Source organism: Neomonachus schauinslandi, chromosome 14 (genome assembly GCF_002201575.2).
Source record: "Neomonachus schauinslandi chromosome 14, ASM220157v2, whole genome shotgun sequence".
Taxonomy (NCBI): domain Eukaryota; kingdom Metazoa; phylum Chordata; class Mammalia; order Carnivora; family Phocidae; genus Neomonachus; species Neomonachus schauinslandi.
The window spans coordinates 654410-678863 of record NC_058416.1 but is presented as its reverse complement, the minus strand read 5'-3'; the positions used below and the strand labels follow the sequence as shown (position 1 = coordinate 678863).

The 24454-nt window shown below is 59.5% G+C and overlaps 1 protein-coding gene across 4 annotated transcripts in view; it reads left to right on the top strand.

The window, feature by feature from the left end:
• Positions 1–24454, top strand: part of NFATC1 (nuclear factor of activated T cells 1) — a 104077-nt gene that overhangs the window by 19059 nt on the left and 60564 nt on the right. For all 4 annotated transcript variants that reach the window (XM_044921058.1, XM_044921056.1, XM_044921055.1 and 1 more), the window contains exon 3: positions 7434–7593. In XM_044921058.1, the coding sequence (XP_044776993.1) occupies positions 7434–7593 (160 nt within the window). The remainder of the gene's footprint in view (positions 1–7433; positions 7594–24454) is intronic.

Genomic DNA, 24454 nt, shown 5'->3' with positions numbered 1-24454 from the left:
GGGGTCTGCGTGTGCGTGTTTCATGTTTGTGAATGCACAGGTGTGTGGGGGTGGGGGCTGGGGAGGGCCGTGTGTGTACTGCTTGCCACACAAGGACATGGTATGAGAGGTCTGAGCTTTGAGCAGCTTTTCAGAGACTTAGACATCTTTACATCTTGTGCAGCTTCTTTCTGGTTTCACGGAGTTCACAGCTGATACTTAGAGAAGGTGCTTTGTAGTAAGTCCTGACTTGTAGCTTGAAAGGTGAGCCTGATGATTGCAGCTCCGTCAGTCAATGCCGGCGGGCGGGTGGGTGGAGGCTGGGGAGGTTTCTGCTCGACCTCTCCGGTGCTTTTCCCAGGATGTGTGTGCAGGATGTGGCCCTAATTTCTCCTTTTGATGTGATGTTGTGAGTGTCTATTATTAGCCAAGAAAAGGAGAAAGGAACTCAAGTACTCGTGTGTTCCTGGAGAAGATAAATAATTTGAATCTTTACGGCTCTACGCTCAGATTTTAAAGTCAAACCACTGAGATCTGAAACGTGGCTCATTTCATAGACTAATCTGATTGCAGGAGTTACCGCTCCAAGTCTGACCCGTGCCTGGCCTCGTCCTGCTTGCGTCCATCCTGTGTGCACAGGGGCTGGGCTGTGCTCGGGCATCACGTGTCCCCAGGGGCCTTTTCGTGTCCCTAGTACTGAGATCTCCCAAACTGTGAGGAGCCCTGGCGGGGAGGAAGCATCCGGTGACACCAGGTGTCCGTGACCACAGACAAATCAGAAATGATCTCTGCTCAGACATTTTCCTCTGAGGAAAGTGTGTGTTAGGGGGTCGTGCCCCAGCGCCAAGTGTGCGTGGTCGGGCGTCTGCCCCAGAGAGTAACACCGAGTCAGGAGACCGGCTGTCCTCGTTCCAGACTAGACCTTCCATGCAAAGCAGGGGCACTTACTTGCCCATGTTGCTTGGGCTCTTGCACTGAGTGTGTTTACAAATCATGATGGGGTTTGCTTTTTTATAAATTGTTCTGAACGGTCTTCTGGGAGCTGGGGTTTGACTCGCAGGATTAGGCTGGTTTTCAATAAAGAAAGCAACTTGCGGGGCGCCTGGGTGGCTCAGTCGTTAAGCATCTGCCTTCGGCTCAGGTCATGATCCCAAGTCCTGGGATCGAGCCCCGCATCGGGCTCCCTGCTCTGCGGGAAGCCTGCTTCTCCCTCTCCCACTCACCCTGCTTGTGTTCCCTCTCTCGCTGTGTCTCTCTCTGTCAAATAAATTTAAAAAATCTTAAAAAAAGAAAGCAACTTGCGTCAGATCTGCCTTCTGCTACGGATGGTCTGTGCTTGCCGCTGAGAGGTGGGCTGCAGGGCAGGTGCAGTTCCGCGCGAGGACACAGCCCAGAGAGGGTGTGTGCACCGAGCCCTACATGTCGGGATGTGTTTGCCTCAGCACTGCGAGGACCCGGGTATCAGGGAGTCTCTGGACCCCGCCAGCCCGGGGTGTGAGGAGCAGCTTCTCCTGTCTTTGCCCTGTCTCCCACAGGCCCCGTGCCCGCCATCCCGCTCCGTCACGCCCTGTGTCCGCAGTGCTCTGCCGTGTCTACACAGTTCCCGAAGGGGTGGAGCGCACCGAGGCGGGAACGAGCTAGGAACCAGAGTTATCTTCTCTTGGGTGAGGATGGAGCCCCCACCAGCGTGAGCGGCCCCCTCTCGGTGGTTTTCCATCTGAGTCTAGATTTCTGGACAAAAGCTCCTTCTCTCTGTCTCACTGAGCCGCCCCGCCCGGTTGAATTGTAGGGAACATCTGGCGTTATTAGATCTGTCTGTGTGGTGAGGAGAGGTCTGCGCTTCTCTGGAGGGCAGCGGGCTGGTGGTGGGCTCCGCACAAATGCGGCCCCGAGGCGCGGACGGGAAGCCCACCCCTGCCCGTCTGAGTGCAGAGCAGCACGTGCGGTCGGGACGCGGGTCTGGGGCGCGGGGAGGCTCGGAGGAGTGTCTTTGCAAGTAGGGATGCAAAGCAAGGATGCCACGGGGGTCCCGGAGCTGGAAGGAGGCCGCTGCCTCCTTGGAGGTCCCCACGCCCGGGAGGTGGGGCCCCTGAAAGCAAAGAACGATGAGGGGATTACCGAATCGTCAGTTAAAACAATCCCTGCGTGGAAGCCTTGCAGTTCCTCCTCCATGAGTTCCCAGTTTGTGGCTGAGTTTGAGTTGCGCTCCTGACTAGACAGACACAGGCCTGGCCGGGCCTCTGGGAACAGGGGGCGGGGGGGATGGGCGGGGGCCCCGCTGCTGAGCCCGCACGCGGGGCACGGGGGGCAGGTCAGGGCCAAAGAGGCGGTGTCTCTGCGGACAGGACTCCTGGAGGGGTCCTGGGGTCACAGGACAGGTCACCGGTCACAGGGGAGGGCCGGGGAGGGGGGCAGATGGCTGCCAGGCCTCTCCCCGCTGCTCACTCCGCAGCCTGCAGAGCATGGCCTTCCTGGCCTCCTTGTGCCTTTCCTGCCTCCCCCTGGCCGCCGTCCTCCCTACCGTGGCCCCCGTCCCCAGGTCCAGCTCAGTGTCACCTTCGGCAGCAGAGCAGAGGAGGTGGTGAGGGAGGTGACAGCCCCGAGAGCCCCAGAGTCTCCAGGGCTCCTGGGAGTGAGGTCCTACACGAGGTCTGCTCCCCACTCCTGTCCCTGCAGACTCTTCACTGAAGGGAAGGCCGGCTCCTCCCTCGGGGGCATTCTGTGGGAAGGCGGGAGAGGCCCCCACAGACGGCGGGCCCTGCGGGACCCTGGGAACCACTGGTGGATCTTCGGCCAAGGATTCGTCCCGCTCCGGATGGGACTCGGAGCCGGGCTCCAGGAAGGTCGACCTCCCGTGTGTGGGAAGAGCTCTCTCCGCCAAGAGCTGGGGTCGGAGGTGGGCGGGCCTGGGCCGCGCTCCTGTGTGGTCCGGGTGCACCCCTGCCCCACAGCCTCTGTGCCCAGAGCCCCTGCCTAAGGGCCTGAGAGCCCCGCGATAACCCCTTTTCAAAATGAGAGGGAAACCAAAACAAACAACGGGTGGTGGGGAGGCCTTTGGCCACCGACCCTGAGAAAATGTGTGGTGTTCCTTCGATAATACCGCTCTTCTTGGGTTTTGATTGTCCTTCCTTTGGGCGGGTCTGAGTCCTGCCAAGTTCAGAGTTTACAGCCTCAGCTACTTTAGGAAAACAGGACTCATAAAAGCCTTTACAGCTTTCCTCTGAGTGATACGTCTGTGTGGGCTCCAAGGCCTGGAAACTTCAGAAGTGAGGGGGTTTTACCCCAAACCATAGAAGCCAAAGACTCGCCTCACCTCTGGGCTCCAGCCACAGCAGGGAAGCTTCCTCCTGGACCCAGCTGCGGCTTGTGTGGAAAATCTGGTTTCAGACGCTGTGGACGTGGCCTCCCGGGGGATCGCAGAAGGGCCCTCAGACGCCGCCGCTCAAGTGCTTCCCAGAGTGGGCGCCTCCCCGGGCCAGCGAGGAGCAAGAGAAAGCTGAACCTTGGAAAGCTGGCTGTGTTTTCAGTTCTCCAAGTAACATTCTCTGCTGTAGACGTTTAAACTGCAGGTAAAGGAAGGGAAGAGTGAGCCACGGCTTCCCCTGGCCCTGACGACCACAGCGGCCATGGGAGCGCGCCCCGTCTGGCCCGTGAGAACCGCGCTCCGTTTCCTACTACACAAAACTGTAGGCAACACTCATGATGGGGTCCCCTGACTCACGGGCACTTGTCCGCCGCCGTCCCCCGGGGCTGTCCCGCGGTGCAGCCCAGACAGCACGTCATCGTACCTACACGTGCAGTGCATGTCTTCCAGACTGGGGGCTCGTTTTGAGAATCGTGGCAGTTAGCCATCAGTCCGCCCCCCCCCCCCCCGGGGCTGGTTTTCCGCGGTCCCCCCGTGGTGTCGCTTGGCATGCTCTTCTGTCCTGGGTATTCCCTGTTTTGATTCGCTTTGTTTTCTCAAATTGGTTCTGAATCTGGGTGTTTGCCAGAATTCTGGCCTCAGGTTTCGGCAAAATGGCGAGTGCACCTCCCTCAGGAGGCAGACGTCTGGTGTCCCCCCGGCGTCAGTGGTCACTGCTGAGATGGTTTAAATCCGAGTCCTGCCCTGGCCCCATTAGCCACGGGTCCCCCGGAGCGCTGTCTGGGTGGCCGCTGCTCTGTGGGGCTGAGGTGAGGTCGGAGGCGATTCGCGAGCCCTGGGCGGTGTCCACAACAGTTGTGATCAAGAGCACGTTGGTTTTGGGCTCCAGTGTAGACGGTCGCCCACGCCTCAGCATTTCTCCCAGCGGTCGGGCCCCCGGGCAGAAATGCTGGAGGGAATCCCAGACACCAGTGACGTCCGGCTTTGTCCACGGGCTGGTCACCGAGCGCCTGTTGGGGTCGGCGCTGCTGTGAAGCGAGGGGTGTTTTGTACGGCGCGGGTGTGTGGCGGGGCCCGCAGGCCTCTGGGCGCGGCGCGGAGCAGGTGGCCAGCAGCGGCAGGTGGGAAGGGCCTCGCGGGGGCCGTGGCATGGCCGCTCCAGGGGCCGCGACCGTGGCCAGGCTGACGGGGGCAGAACTCAGGCTGTTCTCTGACTTTGGATCACAGCATGTAGGTGTCGAGATGCCGTGAACTAAGCATTTAAAAAATGCTTTCACGCTTTTCCTACGAGGAGGGAACACAGGTTCAGTAGAAGTTGAAAGGCTTTTCTCGTGGGAAACGGGCGGTGGTGGCGGCTCTGAGAGCAGGGTGATTCAGACTGCGAGCGCGGGGCCCCTTCTTCCCCACAGGAGTCCGCGCCCACGCACAGAGAGGCCCCGGGCAGACTGTGACCCGCTTCCCTGTGCTGTCACACGAGGAGCCCCAGCGCACGGGGCAGTGCCGGCTGGGTCCCTGGCGCGGGGCAGAGCGGGAGCCGGGCCTGTCTCCCTCCCACAGGGCCCAGGACTCCCGGCGGGGGGGTTGCGGTGCAGCTGGCGCTGGAACTTCCCTACCCCCGGGTGGGGAGTGATGCCATCGGACTGGGGTGCACACAGCAAGCAGTCAGCATGGTTCAGCGGGGTGGGAGGTGGGGGCCCACGTGTGACCCTTCTGGGGTCTTGGCCTCTTCTGGGGGTGAGAATAATAGTAACAGGCACAGGACTTGGACTTCTGTTTCGCAAGCACAAGGATGAGGATTTTTAAAAGTAATTTACTTATTCTATTATTTTTTGAGGGGGGAGGGGCAAAGGCAGAGGGAGAGAGAGAGAATCTCAAGGACACTCCACACTGAATGCAGAGCCGGACTTGGGGCTCAGTCTCACGACCCTAAGATTTCTTGAGCCACCCAGGTGCCGCAGGAATGAGCATTTTTAAAAAAAACTTTTTGTTTTGCAAGAATTCCAGATTCATGGAAAGTTGCAGAGAGATCCCCTTCAGCCACCGTCCCTGACCCTGGTAGCCACCGTCAGCACCTGGGCCCTGGCAGACTCTAGGGGAGAACTAGGTATTGGGGTGCCTGGGGTCTCTGCTCAGCACCTTGTTAACCATCCGCGCTGCTGGGCAACAAGGTGACGTCATCACCGTCATCATATTACAAGCAAGAAACCCCTGCAGGAATTCAAGAAAACCGTGTAATTTGCAGGGGGCTGCTCAGGTTCTTGCCCGGGAGGGTTTCCGTGGACACGCACCTTCGTGGCTGCAGACCTCCTGGAGCCCCCTCTGCACCAGGCCAGGTGGCTGGACCCGGACCCGCTGTCTTTGGGGATGAAATGCGTTTGGGCTCCTCAAAGTGAAAGCAGCTTGGGCCCACTCTGTGTTCCTCCCCGGGAGTGTTATTCCTGTGCTGTGTTTTATGAATTTGTATTTCACGTGAAGTTCACAAGACTGCGTCTCAGCGCTTGTGAAATCGTTACGTTTAAAACGCGGGTGCTGAACAGGCCAGGAGGGGCGAATCTGTCTGCCGTAGTGGACGACACTAAGGACGCTGATGGTCTGCAGCAGGGGCCGGGCCTGCAGGCCGGGGCCGGGGGGTCCACGTGGGCTGTGGTAGAAGGTGGAGGTGGAGCGCTGTGGAGATTTTCACAGGTGGTTTAGCAGCATTACTGATACTTAACGGATCATTTTGCTCTCGGTGTTAGTGTCTGTGAAGCCGTGGCGTCCGCGAGGTCTTCGGTGGGAAGCGCTGGCAAGGATCAGCGCCTCTCGGGCCTCGTGGGGCCCGCGGGCCGAGGCCGTGGGGCCGCCACACCTCTCCAGGCTCGGGCCTTGCCTCCGAGCCAGGGACCGTTTGCAGGTGTGTGGAGCCGCCAAATTCATGCAGAAGAATTTCAACCCAAAACAGCCCTTTAATTGTGTGTTGCTGCACTTTGGGATCTGCGCCGACTTCAAGCTGCACACGCTGCGCGCAGACTCTGCCGATGATCCACGAGCACGTTAGTGACATGGATTTCTTCCTCTGTCGTAGTCAAGTGCATGTGCCCTCCACCCGAACTTTGGGGGAACTGTGTCCAGCCCTTCTTCTGTTCTTTTGCTCCCATTTTACTTTTCTGGGAGGCAGGTGGACCTAAGCTTCCGTGTCTTTCTCTGTCCACGGCGTTACACGGTCTTTGCAGAGAGGGACCGTGTGTGTGAGATCACACAGAACAGAGCCAGGGCCTGGGGTGCTCTGAGGGGCCGTGCCGTCGGGCGTCCCTGCGCCTGGGTTCTGTCTGTCTGGGGCGAGTGACCGCGGTGCCGTGGCCCCCTCCCGACCGCGCCCCCAGAGGCCCTTTTCCTTCGTCGTCTGTAAATGGGACAGTACAGCAAACCTGTGTGCTGTGGCAGGGCGGTGTGGCTCCCCTGGGCTCTTCCCACAGGAGCTGGCCCTGCCACACACCGTCCCTTTCCCCTCGCCAGCGCCAGAACGATAAACCGGCTCACACCAGTGACATCATGCAGCGCCAGCGGTTTGCCCGTGTTCTCGTGGTCTTGACCAGAAGCTCATTCTGTGTCGTGTGTCATGCACGGACCGCGGGACTGGGGGGGGCTGGGGTCGCTGCGAACTGCCACGCAGAGGGGCCAGCCACGCCCAGACTGTTAAGTCCTGCACACGGCCGGTCAGTGGGGCGGGGGATTAGACCGGCCTTCCCGGTTCTTAGGTCAGGCTCTTACCTCAGTGGTTTTGGAAAGATCTTCAGTTAGTTCTGGAACCTAGCTATGAGGGAGGTTAAATAATTAATGTTGGTCCATCACGAAGGAAGGAATATATTTTGAGGTCGTGGGTGGAAGAGGTTTCCCTCTTGTTCCAGAACGTTGTCCCGAAGACCTGACAGGCTGAGGTGGATCGTCATAGTCCCGTAGCTGCTGGTTTTACTCTGTCCTCACGGACAGGGACATTAACCCTAAGATGCTAAGGGATGCAGTGCCCAGGCCAATGCCAGTGTGGCGAGCGGTGCCACGGTCAGAGGGGCGCTTGGCGTGCGTGTGTGACGCCCTGTGTGTTCCCTTTCAGCCCGTCCCTCCCCGCCCTGGACTGGCAGCTGCCGTCGCGCTCGGGACCCTACGAGCTGAGGATCGAGGTGCAGCCCAAGCCCCACCACAGAGCCCACTATGAGACGGAGGGGAGCCGGGGGGCCGTGAAGGCGTCGGCTGGAGGACACCCCAGTGTGCAGGTACCCGGGGTCTGTTCCCCTCGGGCACGCGCCCGTGCCCAGAGGTGGGAGCTGGGGCTTGTTCGGCCACCGCGGCAGCAGCTGGCTCTGCTTCTCCCGTTTTCTCCTAAAAAACTGTCCCCTGCGGAGTGCTTGAGCTCTGCAGCATCTGCACACACAGTCCCGTGTTTCTCTCGATGCGCACGGTGGCTGCAGTGAGGGGCCCCGTGGCTCTTCCTTCCGCAGCTCAGAGTCAGCTGCCATCATCAACCCTAAGCTTTGTGTGAAAAGAGGAACCCTCTCCAGCGAGTCCCAGAGACCGTGGGGAGCGGTCCGCGCATGGGGCCGTGGTCGGGAGGCCCGTGTCCCCCCGTGGGGCCGCGGCCTACGACTCGCGGGGCTGGCTGAGGCCTGCTGTTGCCTTGCCCTGGCAGACACCGCCTGTCCCCTCGTCCTCCCCGGGCGGACACATCTGACTCAGACAGGATGGGAAAGCGGGGAAAGGACCCTGAGGGTCTGCCTCAGTTTCCTGGTGGCGCCGGCGGGCAGTGTGGGTGGTGGGCTGTCTTCTGCGCCTCTTGGGAGACGTGACCCTGGGGGTTTTTTTCTTTTTTAAGGTGTCCTGGAATAGCGAATTTTTTTTTAAAGATTTTATTTATTTATTCATAAGAGACAGAGAGAGAGGCAGAGGGAGAAGCAGGCTCCCCGCTGAGCGGAAAGCCCAATGTGGGGCTCCATCCCAGGACCCTGGGATCATGACCTGAGCCGAAGGCAGACGCTTAACCATCTGAGCCACCCAGGCACCCTGGAATAGCGAATTTAAGAGAAAATAAATATAACCTTGAAATGAGGATGTTTTATTTTTGAGGACAGAAGTGTTGTCAGAACCGAGGAGAGCAGCCTGCAGGCTTCATGGGGCTTGCTCTCCAGAGCCTCACGCCCGCCTCCTCCCCTCCTCTGCTCGGCCTGGGGTGGCGGTCAGCCGCCCTGCTAGAAACACAGACTCTCTGGCCCACACAGACCACGGAGCCCGGAGTCCCGGGTGGGCCCAGGCCTGGTCCGTCAGCTTCCCAGCATGGCGTCTGTCCCTTTCCGCGCTTTGGGGTTCCTCAGGCAGGACACAGGAGGAGTAGGGGACCTGCCAGGGCGCCAGGGAGCTCAGGGCTCCCGGGGGAGAGACGCCACACGCCGTCGGGGCCGGGCTGGGGTCTCCTGCCCACGTGTTGGGGTGACTCCGGGTGCTGGTCTCCCACCCCGAACACTTGGAGGGGAATAAGGTTCACTTGGCTTTCTAGTTGGAACATTTGTCATTGGTGGCCTGGGGGCACCTCGGTCGCTGTGATGCAGGCGTCACCCTTCGCCCCAGGGAGGACGTGTGGGCGTGGAGGTTGGCTGCTGCGTGGGCGCCAGCGGACTTTCGTCAGATGTTACCCGACGAGCACCGACCCCCCGCCCAGCCCGTTGGCGGGACTCGGGTGGCCGCGTGTGGACGGGTCGCTCTCCTGCCCACGCTCCCGGCGGTGGACGGGGCACGTGTCTCCCCCCGTGGGCCCCAACCCCGTCATCGGGGGACGAGGCCAGTCAGAAGGGTGCTCAGCAGGGTGCCCGTGTTTTTATCTTATGCCATTTAGAAAAACAGAAATCCTGTCAGGGACGGCGCCCCGGAGAGAGAGGCTGTCCACCCGGGCGACAGCAGCGTGGACTTGGTGGGGCGGTGGGGCGGTGTTGGGGCCTCCTGCCTGCGCCGGTTAGTGCCCACGTGCGTGGCTGGGGGACCCGACAGCACGCGGCCGCCTGCTGGGCGTTTTCGGCCCCCGCCTTCCCGGCGGTGCAGGTCCAGCTACTCTGCATCCGCCGGGCTCTGAAATGGAGACACTTAGCTCGCTTTCCTGCTGCTACCGCGCGGGGCTCGATGCCCTGCTGCAGACGGAAGCGCGCGTTTCAAGGCCGAGGAAATAAAGCAGCTCCGGGAGAAGAGGGGATCGGGCAGCAGAGGAACAATGGCCAATTGGCCCCATTTCTCGAAATTACAGCAGCAAGGAGCTCAGGTCCTGCTGTTGGCGGGCGGGGGGGGGGGGGACCTGTAAACATTAACACCTTTTGTGTTGAAGTCAAAGCACGGGGCTCATTGGGGACCACCTCTCGGCTCCGGCAATTGAGGGCTCCTGGAGGATGACGGAAGGCGGCCCTGGCACCTGCCTTTGTCACTCACCCCTCACCGGGCCCCCCACCCCCAGATCCTCCAGGTGTGTTCGTCTACCTGTGTAGACATTACAGAGAGAATTGAGACGTTTTGGAGAAATTAGCAAAACTTGAAACAGTATTTAAAATATCTTACAAATTATTTCAGATTAAGTGAAGGCAAATGCAAGAGGCTGGTTGTGGGTTTAAACAGGATGAACACCGCCCCCCCCAACCTTACAAGTGAAATGCAAAACATAAATGGTGCTCAACAGAAAATGTCAGATTCTGTCAGCACTTCTCATGGGTGAGAAATTAGTAATTTAGCGTTTTCTGATAGATCTGTGGCAGAGTGAATTTTTTTCTATGCAAGTGTGAGGTAAGCAGGTACAAAGAGGGGGTTTTGGGGGGTTTGTTTTCTTTTTCAGTTGGCAGACCACAAATTGGATAAAAATAGAAATTGTGCACAATTTTAAAACAAGTGAAAATAGAAAAGTCTCTTAGTTGCCACAAAAGCACGCTAACTACAAGGGTTTATCCTGTGCTGAGTTTTTAGCAGATCCTCTGACGTGGGGCTCCAGCACCATGCCCGCTCCTCTCTCTGCAGAGGCCAGGCCACGCCGCGGGCAGTTCCTGGGGCAGCCGTGCACCCCACGAGCTGTGCTGTGGCCGGTGGGTCTGCGGGACGTGGGCTCTGGCCCGGGACAGACTGTTACCGCTCAGACGAAAGCTGTCACATGCACTGAGGGCCCGGGAAGCGCGATAAAAACACGCTGTCCCCGCACCTGCCACTGTTCACCAGACTTTCAATTCCAAGTGTCTCCATCAAATCAAAGTCATTTTCTGCAGAATGGAAGTGCCCCAGCCCGGCCCCAGAAGCAGGACCTGCTCCCTTTCTGGAGCGTCAGTGACCGCAGGAAGGAGCTACCCGGCACGCCAGCCCCCCTGCTCTACATCTGGGATGCGCGGCGACATGTGGGGCGTCCTTCTCAGGCTCAGTCCGAGCAGGACTGGAGGGTGGAAGGGCCTTCCGCGTCGTCCTCGTCTCTCCCTCCTTTCCACGTGCGGCCTGCCCTGGGTCGCAGGCCCCGACATAGGACCCCGCGGCCCGTGTTCTGTTTCTCCTAAGATCCTGCGTTCATACCCACAGTCGCGAAGGGCGACGGCAGTCAGTGCTCCTGGGCCCTCCCAGGCCGCCCACCCTCTGTCCCAGCTGTCGTCCCAAGCCCGGGAGGTCCGTCTGCGACCCTCAGAGGGGCCGGCACCTCCGTGTGCATGGGAGCAAGGCCTCCCGGGTTCCCAGAGGCCTGGTCGCTGGGTCCTGGGCAAGGTGGGAGGCCACCGTCTGCCTTTGGTCTGGGGAGGGCCTGCCGTAGGATTCGCCTTAACGGGGGGTGCGGGAAGGCTGGTCCTCCTCCAGGGTTGCTGATGATAAACCAGAGCCGTATGCCTGAGGGGTCTCCTCACGGGGGCTAACTGGTTTGCCAAAGGCCCTCGCTCTGCTGGTTCTGGTTTCCCAGTTTGTTTCTCCATGTCCCCCGGCGCCCGCCCTCACTGCCGTCTGCGTGGTGCCCGGCGTTCCGGTCCACAGGGGAGGGTCCCCTGTTCCCACCTGCCCTCCCAGGGGCCTGGGGGATGACCTGGGGGACATCACTGACCTCTGACCCAGGGGTCAAAGAATGAAGCTCTATTTACTGAGTTACCAAAATAACTGCTCGATAGCATCTAGCCCACCACACAGGAGGCTGGGTCTGTGTGAATAATTAATAGGTCACTGAAACAGGAAACCCAGGGAAAGTCTTGTGAAGTTGGAAACAGCATTTCAGGTCTGTAATTTGTACTGTCAGTTCGGCCCCCTGGTCAGTGTCGAGGGGCCAGCGAAGCCCCTTCTGGCGATGAAGGAATTGGCTCTGGAGCCTCTGAGGGACGTGGGGACCACCCTGGCGCAGGCAGCGGGCGTCCCGGCCTCGGGTGCGGGCGTGGCAGCAGGGGGTCCTGGCCTCCGGCGCAGGTGCGTGCCGCGGGGGTCCCGGCGTCTGACCCGGGTAGGGCGGTGTGCCCTGGGGTGCTGGTGTCTCTCTAGGGCCTGGCTTCTAGGCTTACCTGGGCCCCCACAGAGCATGGTGGGTATTCGCTGCCACGTAAGTCCTCTGGGGGCAGAAACCCTGGGATGGACACACCAGGAAAGTTGGCAGAGACTCGCTGCTGCCGCGATGACTCATCATTTTACCCAGCACCCCAGCCCCGGTGTGGACGGTTCGAACACTCCCTAGAAACCGTTCTGGGTGTTCGAACGTGTGCATCTGCGCTCACAGCACGTTTCCTTTCACCCAGAGGTCCGTCCTGTTGTTTCGTATGTGAGATGTCGTGGGGGGTGTTACCTCCTACTCTCAGGACGGGGCGTTAACCCGGAAAGCCAGGGTTTTCACAAAAGGCAGACAGATGGATGTCCCTGGAGTAAGTTATTACTTGACGGCAAACTTCTGTAGGGCCAGCTGGGGGCCATCTGGCCGGCTGCCTTTCTCGCTGCACCCCTCACACCCGCAGGTCTACAACTGGTGCACCTGCCCAGCACCCCCTGAGGAGCGAAGGCTCGTCCCCCTGCAGCAAAGCTGGGGAGGCTCCCTGGGGCCGTCGAGAGAGACGCTCCCCCGCACGCGCCACTGTAAGAAGTGGCGTTGAGCTGACCAGACTTTGTCCTCATGAGGGAACCGTGGCGTTGCGTTGCCGTCTCCAGACACGTAGCAGAGGCACATGAGCTCAGGCAGGTCGCTCACAGCGATTTATAAACACCCGTGTGCGTTCCGTTGTTCAGCAAAGATGGCGGAGGTGTGGTTTTGGTTTTCCTTAGAGCCCCAGACACTCCCTTGGGAATGAAGTCCATGGGTTGCATAGCAATGGAAGCCGCCAGAAATCCTCTGATTCAAGACTTCGGCTTCCTTGTTCCGGGCCGCAGAGATTTTAGAATAAAGTCACTCCAGGCTCAGAAACTCTGCCGATCGCCTGTCATTGCGCCTGGTCTTCTGGTTACCGCAGACGGGTTCCTGAAACGTCCTTTGAGGGACTGTTCTCCACGTACAGACAGGTGTCTCTGTGCTCACTGCGGCTGAGCTTCCAAACGTCAGGTCAGGTGCACGTGGGGTGGGGGTGTCAGGCAGTTTAACTGGAGGCAATGGTGGAAAGTAACCATCCTTAATAAAAATGTCACAATACAGAGAACCACACCCCCCGCCGTCCCTCCCCATGGGGGCCGAGCCACAGGTGCTCTGTGCCCGCAGGGCTGGACCTGGTGGGCATTCTCTGCTCCGTGTGCTCCGAGGTTGGGCCTCCCTCCCGCCGGCTGGCCCTCAGCGCTGTGCCTGGCAGAGCCTGGTCTTTGGCCCGTGAGCCGAGCTCTCCCCGAGGAGGAGATGCTGGGTGTCGTCCCCCTGGGGCCCCGCCAAGCGCAGGCCGGCATGCGGAGGGGTGCAGCCCCTACACAGCCTTGCCCTTGCAGACAGGAGCAGCTCCGTGGGGCCCGGGAGCCGGGATGGGCAGGGGACAGTGACCACCCATCCAGATGCTCGGGTTTGCATCCTTGGTCCTGCTGCCTTCTAACGGCTGACCTGTCTTTGAGGGAGAAGTCTCCGGACTGAAGGACGCTTCCTTCCTGAGCTGCTATTACGTAACTGTCCCCGAGCGTTGGCCGCCTGCTCTGGGCCGGTGGGCACTGTCTCGCCGAGCTGGGCTCCCCCCAGGCCCGCGTTCTCCTCCGGGAGAACACTGGGCTCTTGTCTGTGCCGGAGCGCTCTGCTCTCTGTCAGCACAGATGCGCTCGGCCCGGCCGTGCAGGTGGCCATCCCTTCTGCAGCGCTGGGTGCCGGGAGGAGGTGCTCGGCCGGGCCACAGGCCGATGCCCCATCATGTTGCCACCACTGTCGGCCTTTGTGCTGGGGCCCTGCCCCCACTGCCCTTGGGTCACTGACGGCAAACACCAAGGCCAGGCATGGCTTCTGGAAGGTCCGTCCACACCTCCTCCTGCTCCTCGTATTGTATTAACAGTTAAACTGACCAGGTGTTGCCCTGCTAGGACTCACAGGGGCTGCCCTGAGGAGGAAGGAGATCCGGGAGCATGGCCTCAGTGTGCTGACCGACCCCGAGTGTGGGTCTCCGGGCAGAGGGAGGTCAGTGGAGGTAATGGACACAAGCTTTGTCCAACCGGGGCTGCGTGGTGGGCGCCCCCCACCCTGCAAACCCGCGTACTGTGGACGTCTGTGTGGCGAGGGGCGGGAGGCTTTGGGCATCGGGCCAGTGACCTCTGTAGGGGCACCACCCCATGGGACCGGGCGTTCCTGTGTGTCTAGGTCTCCAGTGAGCTTCTCAGAGCCCCTGGATGTGCCCCTGCGGGAGCCCTGTGCCTCGGCAGAGGCCACACCTGCCACATGGATGGGGCTTTCTTCGAAGACGGATGGTTCTAAAAGTTTGCTGTTCCTCCCCTGGGGCCAGGCTCCCAGGCTTGCTCTGGGTTCTGGAATCTCCAAAGGTGTGTTTGCTGCTGTAGTTTAATGTTTCCTAATGGTTTCTGGGGCCCTTAGGCACTCGTTACTAGACCATTTTTTCCCTCAGCAGAAAGTCGGGGCTTCTCCGCATGTTTTTAATTAGAAATGGTAAATGTAGTGTTTCCGTGCAAAACATTTGATCCAAAGCTAATGTAATTTCTTTTCTCTGGATGCTTCCACGTGTGTCTGTGTGAACCCCATCCCGTCGTCCCCAGTGCCCCATGGACCAGCTCCGCAGGTGACGTCTTTGGGTCTCCTGCACCCGGTCACGTCCAGCTCTGAAGTGGACACGTCTGGAGTATGAGCCGTCCTGCCTGCAGGGTCAGCCTGCAGGGGTTGGGGCTGGGCGGCCGCTGGGGGTGGTCCTGGGTGCCTGGCTCCCGCTGCGGGACAAGACACCTGTGTGCCGTGAGCTAGCGGGCGGCAGGTCCGAGTGTGCTGCCAGCAGGGAGCCGCCACGGCCACGGCGGTGCACCCAAGCTTCCGTTCCCCTCCCTCTGGCCTCCGCCTGTCCGCCCTCAGCTCCAGCAGGAGCCAGCCTGTAGACAGTCTCTGCTCTGCTCACTGTGCACACGCACACGCCATGCCCTGTGGCCAGATGCCCGCGCGAAGATCCCTATGGTACTCCTACGGTGTGGCCGCTCCAGCCGCAGGGGAACTCGCCCGTTTCCCTGCGCTCGGAGGACCGGTCACACGCTGGACAGGAACCGCTCGGCAGGAAAGCTCAAGGTGATGTGCTGGAGAGTGGAAACAAGCCTTGGACCAGAACCTTCTCTCTTGGTGTCCGGATTTGTCACTGATTGACGGACACAGAATAGTCGAGTGGCCGAGGTTGCAGAGTGAGGAGAGCTCATGCGCTGACCGCGCTCTTGTACCTTCGTCTGATCCCTGTGCTCAAGCCCTTCCCACCTGTCATCCTGCTCCCCTCGTCAGCGGGGGCAGGTCCGAGGTCTTTTTTTTTTTTTTAAAGATTTATTTATTTATTAGAGAGAGAATGAGAGAGAGTACACGAGAGGGGGGAGGGTCAGAGGGAGAAGCAGGCTCCCCGCCGAGCCGGGAGCCCAACGCGGGACTCAATCCCGGGACTCCGGGATCATGACTTGAGCCGAAGGCAGTTGCTTAACCAACTGAGCCACCCAGGCGCCCCAGGTCCGAGGTCTTGACAGTGAAGGGGACGAGCCGGGCAGTGAGCGGCGGGCTCTCCCGCTCCCGCGAGCGGTGTGCGCCCGGCACCCCTGACCCCCTGGGAACATGAAATTCCATGTCCTGGGCAGCGGCAGGTTCGCAGATCTGGCTCTTAGAGCCCCAGGGGTCATGCATTTCGGTAACTTTGCACGCAGGGCATCTGTAAGGCTAAGTCGTGGGCGAGGATGGGGTCTCTGTTTCACTCAGTCAAGACCAGGAACCTGGCTAGCTATGGCCTCACACCACAGAGCTGCCGGACGCTGCTCGCCTTTTCCTCTCAAAACCCGAGGACCTTCCTCCTGGAGACTATGTCCCGATCCCGGGATGTGGGGGGCAGCTGGGAGACGCGTGACTCCAGCCCCACCTGGAGCCTCCCCGATGCGGCTCGTCCACCAGTAACAGCAGACATGCCAACAGGTGCGTCAGACACCGCCTTTCCTGCGTCTCTGCATCCGACAAGCATCCCTGAGCGCCGGAGACAGGAGCAGGCGCAGCAGAGGGACAGTCGAGCTCTGAGCCTCTTGGTCGCCTCCGTTTCATCCATGTTTTGTTCGAGATGTGCATCTACTGTTGAGTGAGATAAAGTACAGGGACTTTTTGAGTGACAAGTTGATTATTAAAGTCCTTGAAAAGTTCCAGATCCATTCTTAACTGTAACTGTCCCGTTAGCGAAGTGAGTCTAAGCCCAAGAGACAGACCGCCGTCCCCGTGCCACGTGTGGGCGGTGGCCAGTGGTCCTGAGGGGCACAGTCTCTGGGCGTCTGTGCTTCCCAGATACTTACACAACAGACTCGGTAACCACGGCCCTCACTTATTTTTTATTTCTTACTGTTTCAGAAAGATAGAAAAATTCTATATGCCAAAACGCAGGAAACTCTAGAAAGGAGCTCGTTTTCCTGAAAGGAGCAGCGTGCAGCCCCTTGAGCCCTTTTGTTGTCGTCTGTGGCTAAGTGCAGTTTAAACCCATCGCTAGAAAGAGCTGTGCGCTGCGTAAATCTGGTGTTATCTGAGAACGAACCTGGTGTAGGACCTTCATCAGATCCTTCATTCCCGGGAGGAATTCTTAGAATTTAAGTGATACCGTGTAAACTTAGTGTTGCTGATGGCTGTAGTGCACACACATGCACACCCACATGCCCACACGCACACACATGCACACACACATGCATGCACGCACACACGCCCACATGCACACACGTACACATATAGGTATGCACACGCATGCCCACACACATGCACACACATACACATACAGGCATGCGTGCATGCACACACATGCACACACACGGGCGTACCTGCGCACACCTACATGAACACACATGCACATGTACACATACAGGTAGGCATGCACGCACACACTCGCACGCACACCCACATGAACACACATACACACACATGCACACCCACATGCACACATACAGGTATGCACGCACACACTCGCATGCCCACCCACATGTACACATGCACACATGTACACATATAGGTATGCATGCACACACTCGCATGCACGCACGCACACGCACGCACACCCACATGCACACACATACACACGCACACCCACATGCACGCATGTACACATACAGGCATGCATGCACACACTCGCATGCACGCACGCACACCCACATGCACACACATAATGCACGCACACGCATGCACACCCACATGCACACATGTACACATACAGGCATGCATGCACGCACACGCATGCACACCCACATGCACACACAGGTATGCATGCACGCACCCGCATGCGCGCACACGCATGTACACCCACATGCACACACATATGCACACACATGCACACGTGCACACATGTACACAGACAGGCATGCATGCACACACTCGCATGCACACCCACGTGCACACATGTACACATACAGGCATGCACGCAGCACACGCATGCACACATACACATGCACACGCATGCACACATATGCATACCCACATGCACACACATAGACACGCATGCACACCCACATGCACACATGTACACATACAGGTATGCATGCACACTCGTATGCACGTGCACACGCACATGCATGCAAGTGTGTACATATGTGAGCTGCTGTGTACTTTGTGTGTGCACACCTGTGTATGGAGGGAGTGACTTCACTCTCCTGGCTCTCTTACCGTGGCATAGGGTATGGGGCATCCATCTGTGCATCCTTTATTTCCAGGTTTTATGGATCCCTTCTGAAGGGTACACCTGGGCACCCAGAGAAGGTGCTGGGAAGGGCTCATGGATTTTAGAGTCCGGAGCCATAAGGGGCTCCGTCCGTGGGCTCACCTGTGAGCTGCTTTCCCCACTGTGGACACTCAGCCTTTGCTCCATGTGTCCGGTCTTCACAGAGTGTGGCTGTGAGGACAGTGTGCTTAGCCTTCTGTGACACCATCGGTCTCCGCATCCCTACTCTCCCATGTAGGAGTCTGCTGATCACACCCCAAACCAGATCTCACAGCCAGGCCCCCTGGGACAGACCCCTGGACGCAGCCTGAGAAGAGAGGGGACGGAGACGGACCGAGACCAGAGCCATGGACGCCGTGGGGCCCGGGGCAGCTGGGTCTGCTGCTGCAGTCTGTCGGGGGGCTCAGGACCTGTGCTGAGGTCCCTCGACTTCTTTTGTTGAGCAAGAGGCCATCCTCTGTCCTCTGCTGTCGTGGGGACTGTTCGAGTCGCCCATCGCTGCTGTCTGATGTTCTGGTGGGAGCGACACCTCCCCATCCTGCCTCCCTCAGAAGTGAGCCAGGACCCACTCTGTCTGTGACTCTCGGTCGTTCGGACCTAGCTGCAGCCAGCTGAGGGACCAGTGCCTGCCTCGTGGGGATTCTCGTCTTTGAGAGAAGGGAGGGGCCCAGGTGTGGGACAGATGGCCTGCCGGTCACGTCTGCTGGTCATGTCCGGCCAGGACTTGGCTGGCTGCCTGCAGACAGCACCAGTCCATGCGGGTTAGCTGCGCAGATGGACCCACATGTACAATAAGGCATACATGCACACACCCTCGTGTCACAGGTGGCAGGCTCTGCAGACAGTCCTGCCTCGGAGAAGCCGGGGCTCGTGGGGGCGATGCACGGTGTCCCCACTCAGGGCCACCCGTGAGCAGCGGCTCCCGGAACCTGGCGGAGCTGAGGCAGCACATGGTCCCCCCACGACTGAACCTCCCTCTGCTTTTGCTGAGTTGACAGCACGACACCGACGTTCACGTCAGACAACAAGCTTGTTTTATCTGCTCTTTTGTCCCGGAGCTTTTTTATAGGAAAGACGCCACATCATGAGTTCTATGGTTCAAAAATGGGTGAATTTTCTGCCACAGAAATGTCGCCTCAGTGAAGCTGTTGAAAATGACTTGGCCCCAGATCTCTGCTCCGCAGACGCCGTTGGGATTTCCTGCAGGTGTTTTGGGGTGAGGCCTGCAGCTGGTGGCCGTGGCCTCCGTGGGACCGTCTCCGCGGCCTGCTTGGTTCTCCCAGTGCCCGCCGGGCCAGGAGCCCCTGCCCGAGCGCGGGCCACATGCCAGTGTCCCTCTGTACCCACATCCAGTGAGACGCACTCCTGCACCTACATCTGCACACACACCTCGTCCACATCTGCACTCACAGGCTCACACTCATGCACGTGCTCACGGGTGTACACGCATGCCCACACTCCTGCACGCGGCCAGCCCCTGGAGGTCGATCCTGAGTGTCTTCATCTGCTGGCATCGTCCTGAAGCAGGGACCCCCGCACACTCACTTCTCAGCAGGCGGAGCTCACACCCCCAGTGAAGGCTCTGCTCTCGCTGTTCTTAGCAGGTGCCCGGGGGCGTGGCCCACGAAGGCCTGATCATGTGTGTGTCCTCCAACGGATTGGGGTTCTCCTCTGAGCGCCGGCGCCGCATGTTCACCTTCCTGGCTTTCTCGTTTTCCGCTCCCCTTAACGAGGTCTCCGGGGCAGCAGGTCGGTGTCTTTGCGACATGTGCGTCCATGCACCGTGGTGTCATAGGTACGAGTTGGCGTGACAGCTGATCCGCGGGCCCTCCCCACGCGGCCCCGAAGCCGTCACTGTGGCGCTGTCCCCTCCCACGTCAGACCGTGTGACTTCTCTTCTCGTTTGGGAGGGAACGCGTGTGGATGCAGAAAACCCTTCTGGGGGCGGGACCCTCGTGGGCGCGGCGCAGCTTCCCTGCTTCTGTGAGGATTCAGGACCTGCCATGGGAACTGCGCTCACGCTACACGGGGTCGCAATCCCTGTGGTTGCCATAGGTTTGGGGTAAAAAGGGAATCCTGTCGTTGAGCTGGGCTTCTCTCTCCTCGTGGTTCGTTTAGGCCTCGTGTGAAGATGCAAATTTCACACGGGAGTGAAACACGCCATTGCCCTTTGAACGGATGGCTCTGCCTGAGCCGGCCCGAATGGCAGGGAACGGTGTCCCTCGGCTGGCCGTGTCCCCACGACCCTGCCGCACACACGCAGTCGCACTCGAGAGGACTTGCCCCAGTTGTCACTCGCCTGTCACTGCCCTGTAAGTGTTGAGGTCAGCACAGGAGCTAAAAACAAACATTTCTACGTGTGGAAAACTTAGCAGCTCTTATACCTTGAAAACGGAATAATACGTTTTGTTTCGTTTAGTTGCAGCAAAGAGAGGTCGTTGTTATGACAGGTAATTTTATAAATATTGTTTTGACAGACGCCGAACGTGCCAGAGGCAGCAAGCCCATGCAGGGGAACGTGTGAAGTATTCAAATGACTTCCTGAAAATGAACTTCGTGTTTTAAATAATAGATGTATGTCTGCCAGGATAAACCTTAAATATTCCCATTTTCACTGAAATGGCATGTTTTTAAAAGGATGGAGTTGTACCCACAGTCCACTGCGTTCTGCACGCTCTCAGGGAGGCGCCACAGTGTGGTCCTGGGGGACGCGGAGACTGTCATTTCCAAATCATGTGACTGCAGCGGGGCCGCTCCTCACACCGTGGAACATGCCTTAGCCACATGAGAAACCGTTTTGGCCAAAGACTCATTTACGTCTTATTGTGTTAAATGTCACAGAATGAAGCCACAAGTGGCAAAAATGGTCCCTTAATCGGGCTCTGATTTTACTTCTATATTTCCTGTTATAAAAATATAGATTTGAGTCCAGCACAGCATAAAGCTCTGTAGCTCATTAAATTGACGAAGCACTGAAGCACCCTCCCCAGCAAGGACACGGGAAGTCGAGCTGGCCGGACAAACTGGTCTTGGCCTTGACCCTGACCCAACACCGTTCATGTGGGCACACTCGTGTGTTCACATGGGAAGGAAGCGTTTCAGCTGGGAAAGGAGAGGCATTTCGTTTCTGTAGATTAAAGCAACATCACCAAGAACCGCATCGAAACGGGCGTTGTGTGCACGCTCTCTTTTTTGCCTCAGTGAGGTCCTCGTGGGCACAGGGTCACGGGACAGCGAGTGCATGCGCAGGGCTGAGAGGAGCCGTCCCGTGGCCTCTCCATACACGCCAACCACACAGCTGTGGCTTCTTCTAGCCCTCCGCGGAGACTCAGGCCCGCATTAGCTGCTCGGCTCTGTGCCCTGCCCGTGTGCACACGCCTGTCAGACACGTGTGTAGTCTCTGTGCATCAGGCCCCTGTGGATCTGGGTGGAAGTACAATTGTTTCAATATGAAAAAGCCCCTTTGACGATGACCACATCCACAGATGCGTGGGACCCTGTCTCAGGCAGAAAACGATGAAAACAGCATGCCCGAGGCGTGTTTCTCTCCCAACTTCCCGACCAAGCACAGGGCTCCGCAGCGTGTCTAGAAAGCCCTGATGTGAGTGTGTGCGTGTGTGCACGTGGGGTCTGCATGCATGTGCGTGAGGTGTGCGTGTGTGCACACGGGGTCTGAGTGTGCGTGTTGCATGTTTGTGAATGCACAGGTGTGTGCGTGTGTGCGCGTGGGGTCTGTGTGCATGTGTGTGAGGTGTGCGTGTGTGCACACGGGGTCTGCGTGTGCGTGTTGCATGTTTGTGAATGCACAGGTGTGTGCGTGTGTGTGCGTGGGGTCTGCGTGTGCGTGTGTGCATGCGGCGTGTTGTTTGTGAGCGCATAGGTGTGTGGTGCGTGGACATGGGCGGGACACTTGGGAACACTCCTGTGCTGCCCGTCCATGCATACTCTCCTGTACTGAGCACCTGTCTCTGGAAGATTCCCCAGGTGATGGTCAGAGTCTCGCGCACTGTAACTGAGATGTGGGGCACACGGGGCGCCCGGCCCTCAGCCTCACCCAGTGGCCTCACTCAGGAGCGCCCGGTTCTCATCTGCCCTGGTGGGTGGCAGGCTGGGCCCGGCATTCAGATTGCTGACTACAAATCTGCCTCCTGAATAGTCTGTCATTGCGTGGATCCTCTTCTGGGAATTCAAATCTTGTAAGTGATTTATCTTCTAATTAAGTCAAAACAGTAAGTAAATGAGTCTGGTATCAGTGTGGTTTTGATTAATGGCTCACTGCTGATTTGAACTACACTTTGGGCAGCAGGCGGTTGCTCCTCTGGGTTAATAGATTCTAGGGTTGGATCTCCATTCTTAATCCTCGATATGACACTGGAAACATTTGTGTTGAAGCTTCTAAGTCGGGTTGAGGACGAAGACAGTCACGGACTTGGAACAGATGTCGTGATGCGCTGGGGCTGCCGATGGGGAAACAGAAGCTGGCTCTCGCAAACCTCCGAGCAGCACAGCCTCGCTGTGTCCTCCTCCCCAAGCTGGGGCACCCCCAGGGAGGCTTGGGCTCTCACCCCACGTGGACAGTGATGTGCATCCACTTGGCGTGTGCACACCTGCATTCTCCAGGAAATGAAACGTGCGCTGCCTGACGCTGGGGAAGAGCTTACCTCCTCATCCCCTCACGGCGGCTGACGAGCGTGTGCCTCTGATTCAGGACAGAGCAGCTTCCTCCCGAGGCCGGGGGACACGCCAGGGGTGCAGACGGGAGCCTTTGGAAGTGACTGCTCGGCCAGCTGTCCTTTCAGGTTCCAGTGGCGTCTCGCTGGCCATCTCCTGGTGTGCGGAAGAGGCGGTGACAGCGACCGTGAGTGGCGGGCCGGCCGCATCACAGCGGAAGCCGCGGCTGTGCCTGCCAAGCCCGCAGAGACCAGCCCCACTGCCCGCGCCGGCGTCCCGCGTCTGGGCTGCTATTCCTGCTTCTGGAGTTTGTTCTCAAATCAGGACATCGACAGGAGTTTACAAAGCTGCACAAACCTAGCAGGCTGGAATTGCTGTGAGGCTGAGGAACGTGGCCCAGAGCATGAGGGTTGGCGCCGAACGCCCCCTCCACAGCCCTCCCGCCTGTGGAGAAATCCCCGTCTGTGTTCACGCCGGAGTCCGTCTCTCCCGGTGACACCCCGTTCGCGGTCTTCGCCCCAAGTCCCCTCCCGGCTGCCGCGCTCCCAGGGACGCCCTCCGTCGGTTCCCGTTGGTGTTTGCCTCCGTGCTTGGCCCCCCCGAGGGCGCGGCGGCCGCCTGTCCTGTCCCCGTTGTCCAGGCCTGCGCCACTGGCAGGACCTTGTGAGCCTGCACCTGCCTCCTCGGGGTGGGTGAGGCGACCTCAGGGTGGCCTCCTCACGGCCGGCACGGAGGCGGAGCCTGGACGTCTATGCGGGCACCCTCACGCCTCCGGCCCTGCCACGTGCGCCTTGCCTGCCGGCACCGCAGCAGGGTGCTGCGGGGTGTTCCCCGGGCGTCCGGCTCTCATGACGGCCCTGCGGGTGGGATGGCGAGGATGCATGTCCACACCGCAGCCGTCCTCCCGTAGGTCCTCGGAGCTCCAGCTGCCGGCCGGCCACATAAGCACATGGCCTCTGTGCTTACTCCCGGCGCTGGTAGCGTTCCCATATGCCTGTCACCGCAGCGTTGGACTGTGGTGTTGGAGTGACTACCCTTTGTCAAGGGAAGTGAGCACGAAAATAAAGCAGGAGACGCGAAACAGCTTGGGGTGCCAAGCCCTTTGTAGGCTCCAGGCTCTGCTCCGGGGGCGCGAGCTGGTGGGCACGGGGCCGCGTTTAGGCATCAGGAGAGCCAGGAGAAGGGGGCCCACTGTGTTTATGGCTGTTTGTCTGCAAGTGTCCTCTTTGCTGTTAGGACGGTTGTGAGTGAGAAAGGGGACTCTGCCCTGCCCGGTGCACGTCTGAATTTATTAGGGAAAGACTTTCTGCAAATGGCTTGGCGCTGCCCTAGGGTCCTGGGTGGTGCGAGCCACATGCGGTCCTTACGGCAGACGCTTGCCCGGCGGAGTGCAGACCGCGCCATCACAAGCTGCCAGGGAGGCCGGCAGAGGGAGGAGGTGGGCTGGCGGGGACGCTTGGCAGGGAGGCGGGGCCCTCCCAGCTGCTGCTGCTGCAGGACGAGTTGAGCACAGCCACGTGTGGCCACATCCATGCCCTGGGTGGTGCTCACAGTGGTGCTGGGGCACGTGTGCAAGATGTGTGTGTGTGCGGCACACATGGGTGTGGGGGCGCACGTGGGGGCGTGAGTGTGGCACGTGTGCGAGATGTGCATGTGTGCGGCACACGTGGGGGCTCACGTGGGTGCGTGTGTGTGCAGCCCGTGTGCGAGATGCACGTGTGTGTGGCACACGTGGGTGTGGGGGCACACAGGGCGTGTGTGTGCGGCACGTGTGCGAGATGTGCGTGTGTGCGGCACACATGGGTGCGTGTGTGTGTGGCACACGTGGGGGTGGGGGCGCATGTGGGTGCGTGTGTGTGCGGCCCGTGTGCGAGATGCGCATGTGTGTGGCACACGCGGGTGTGGGGGCGCACGTGGGGGCGTGTGTGTGCGACCCGTGTGCGAGATGCGCGTGTGTGCGGCACACGTGGGTGTGGGGGTGTGAGTGCGGCACGTGTGCAAGATGCGCACACGTGTGGCACACGTGGGGGTGGGGGCTCACGTGGGTGCGTGTGTGTGCAGCCCGTGTGTGAGATGCGCGTGTGTGTGGCACACGTGGGTGTGGGGGCGCACGTGGGGGCGT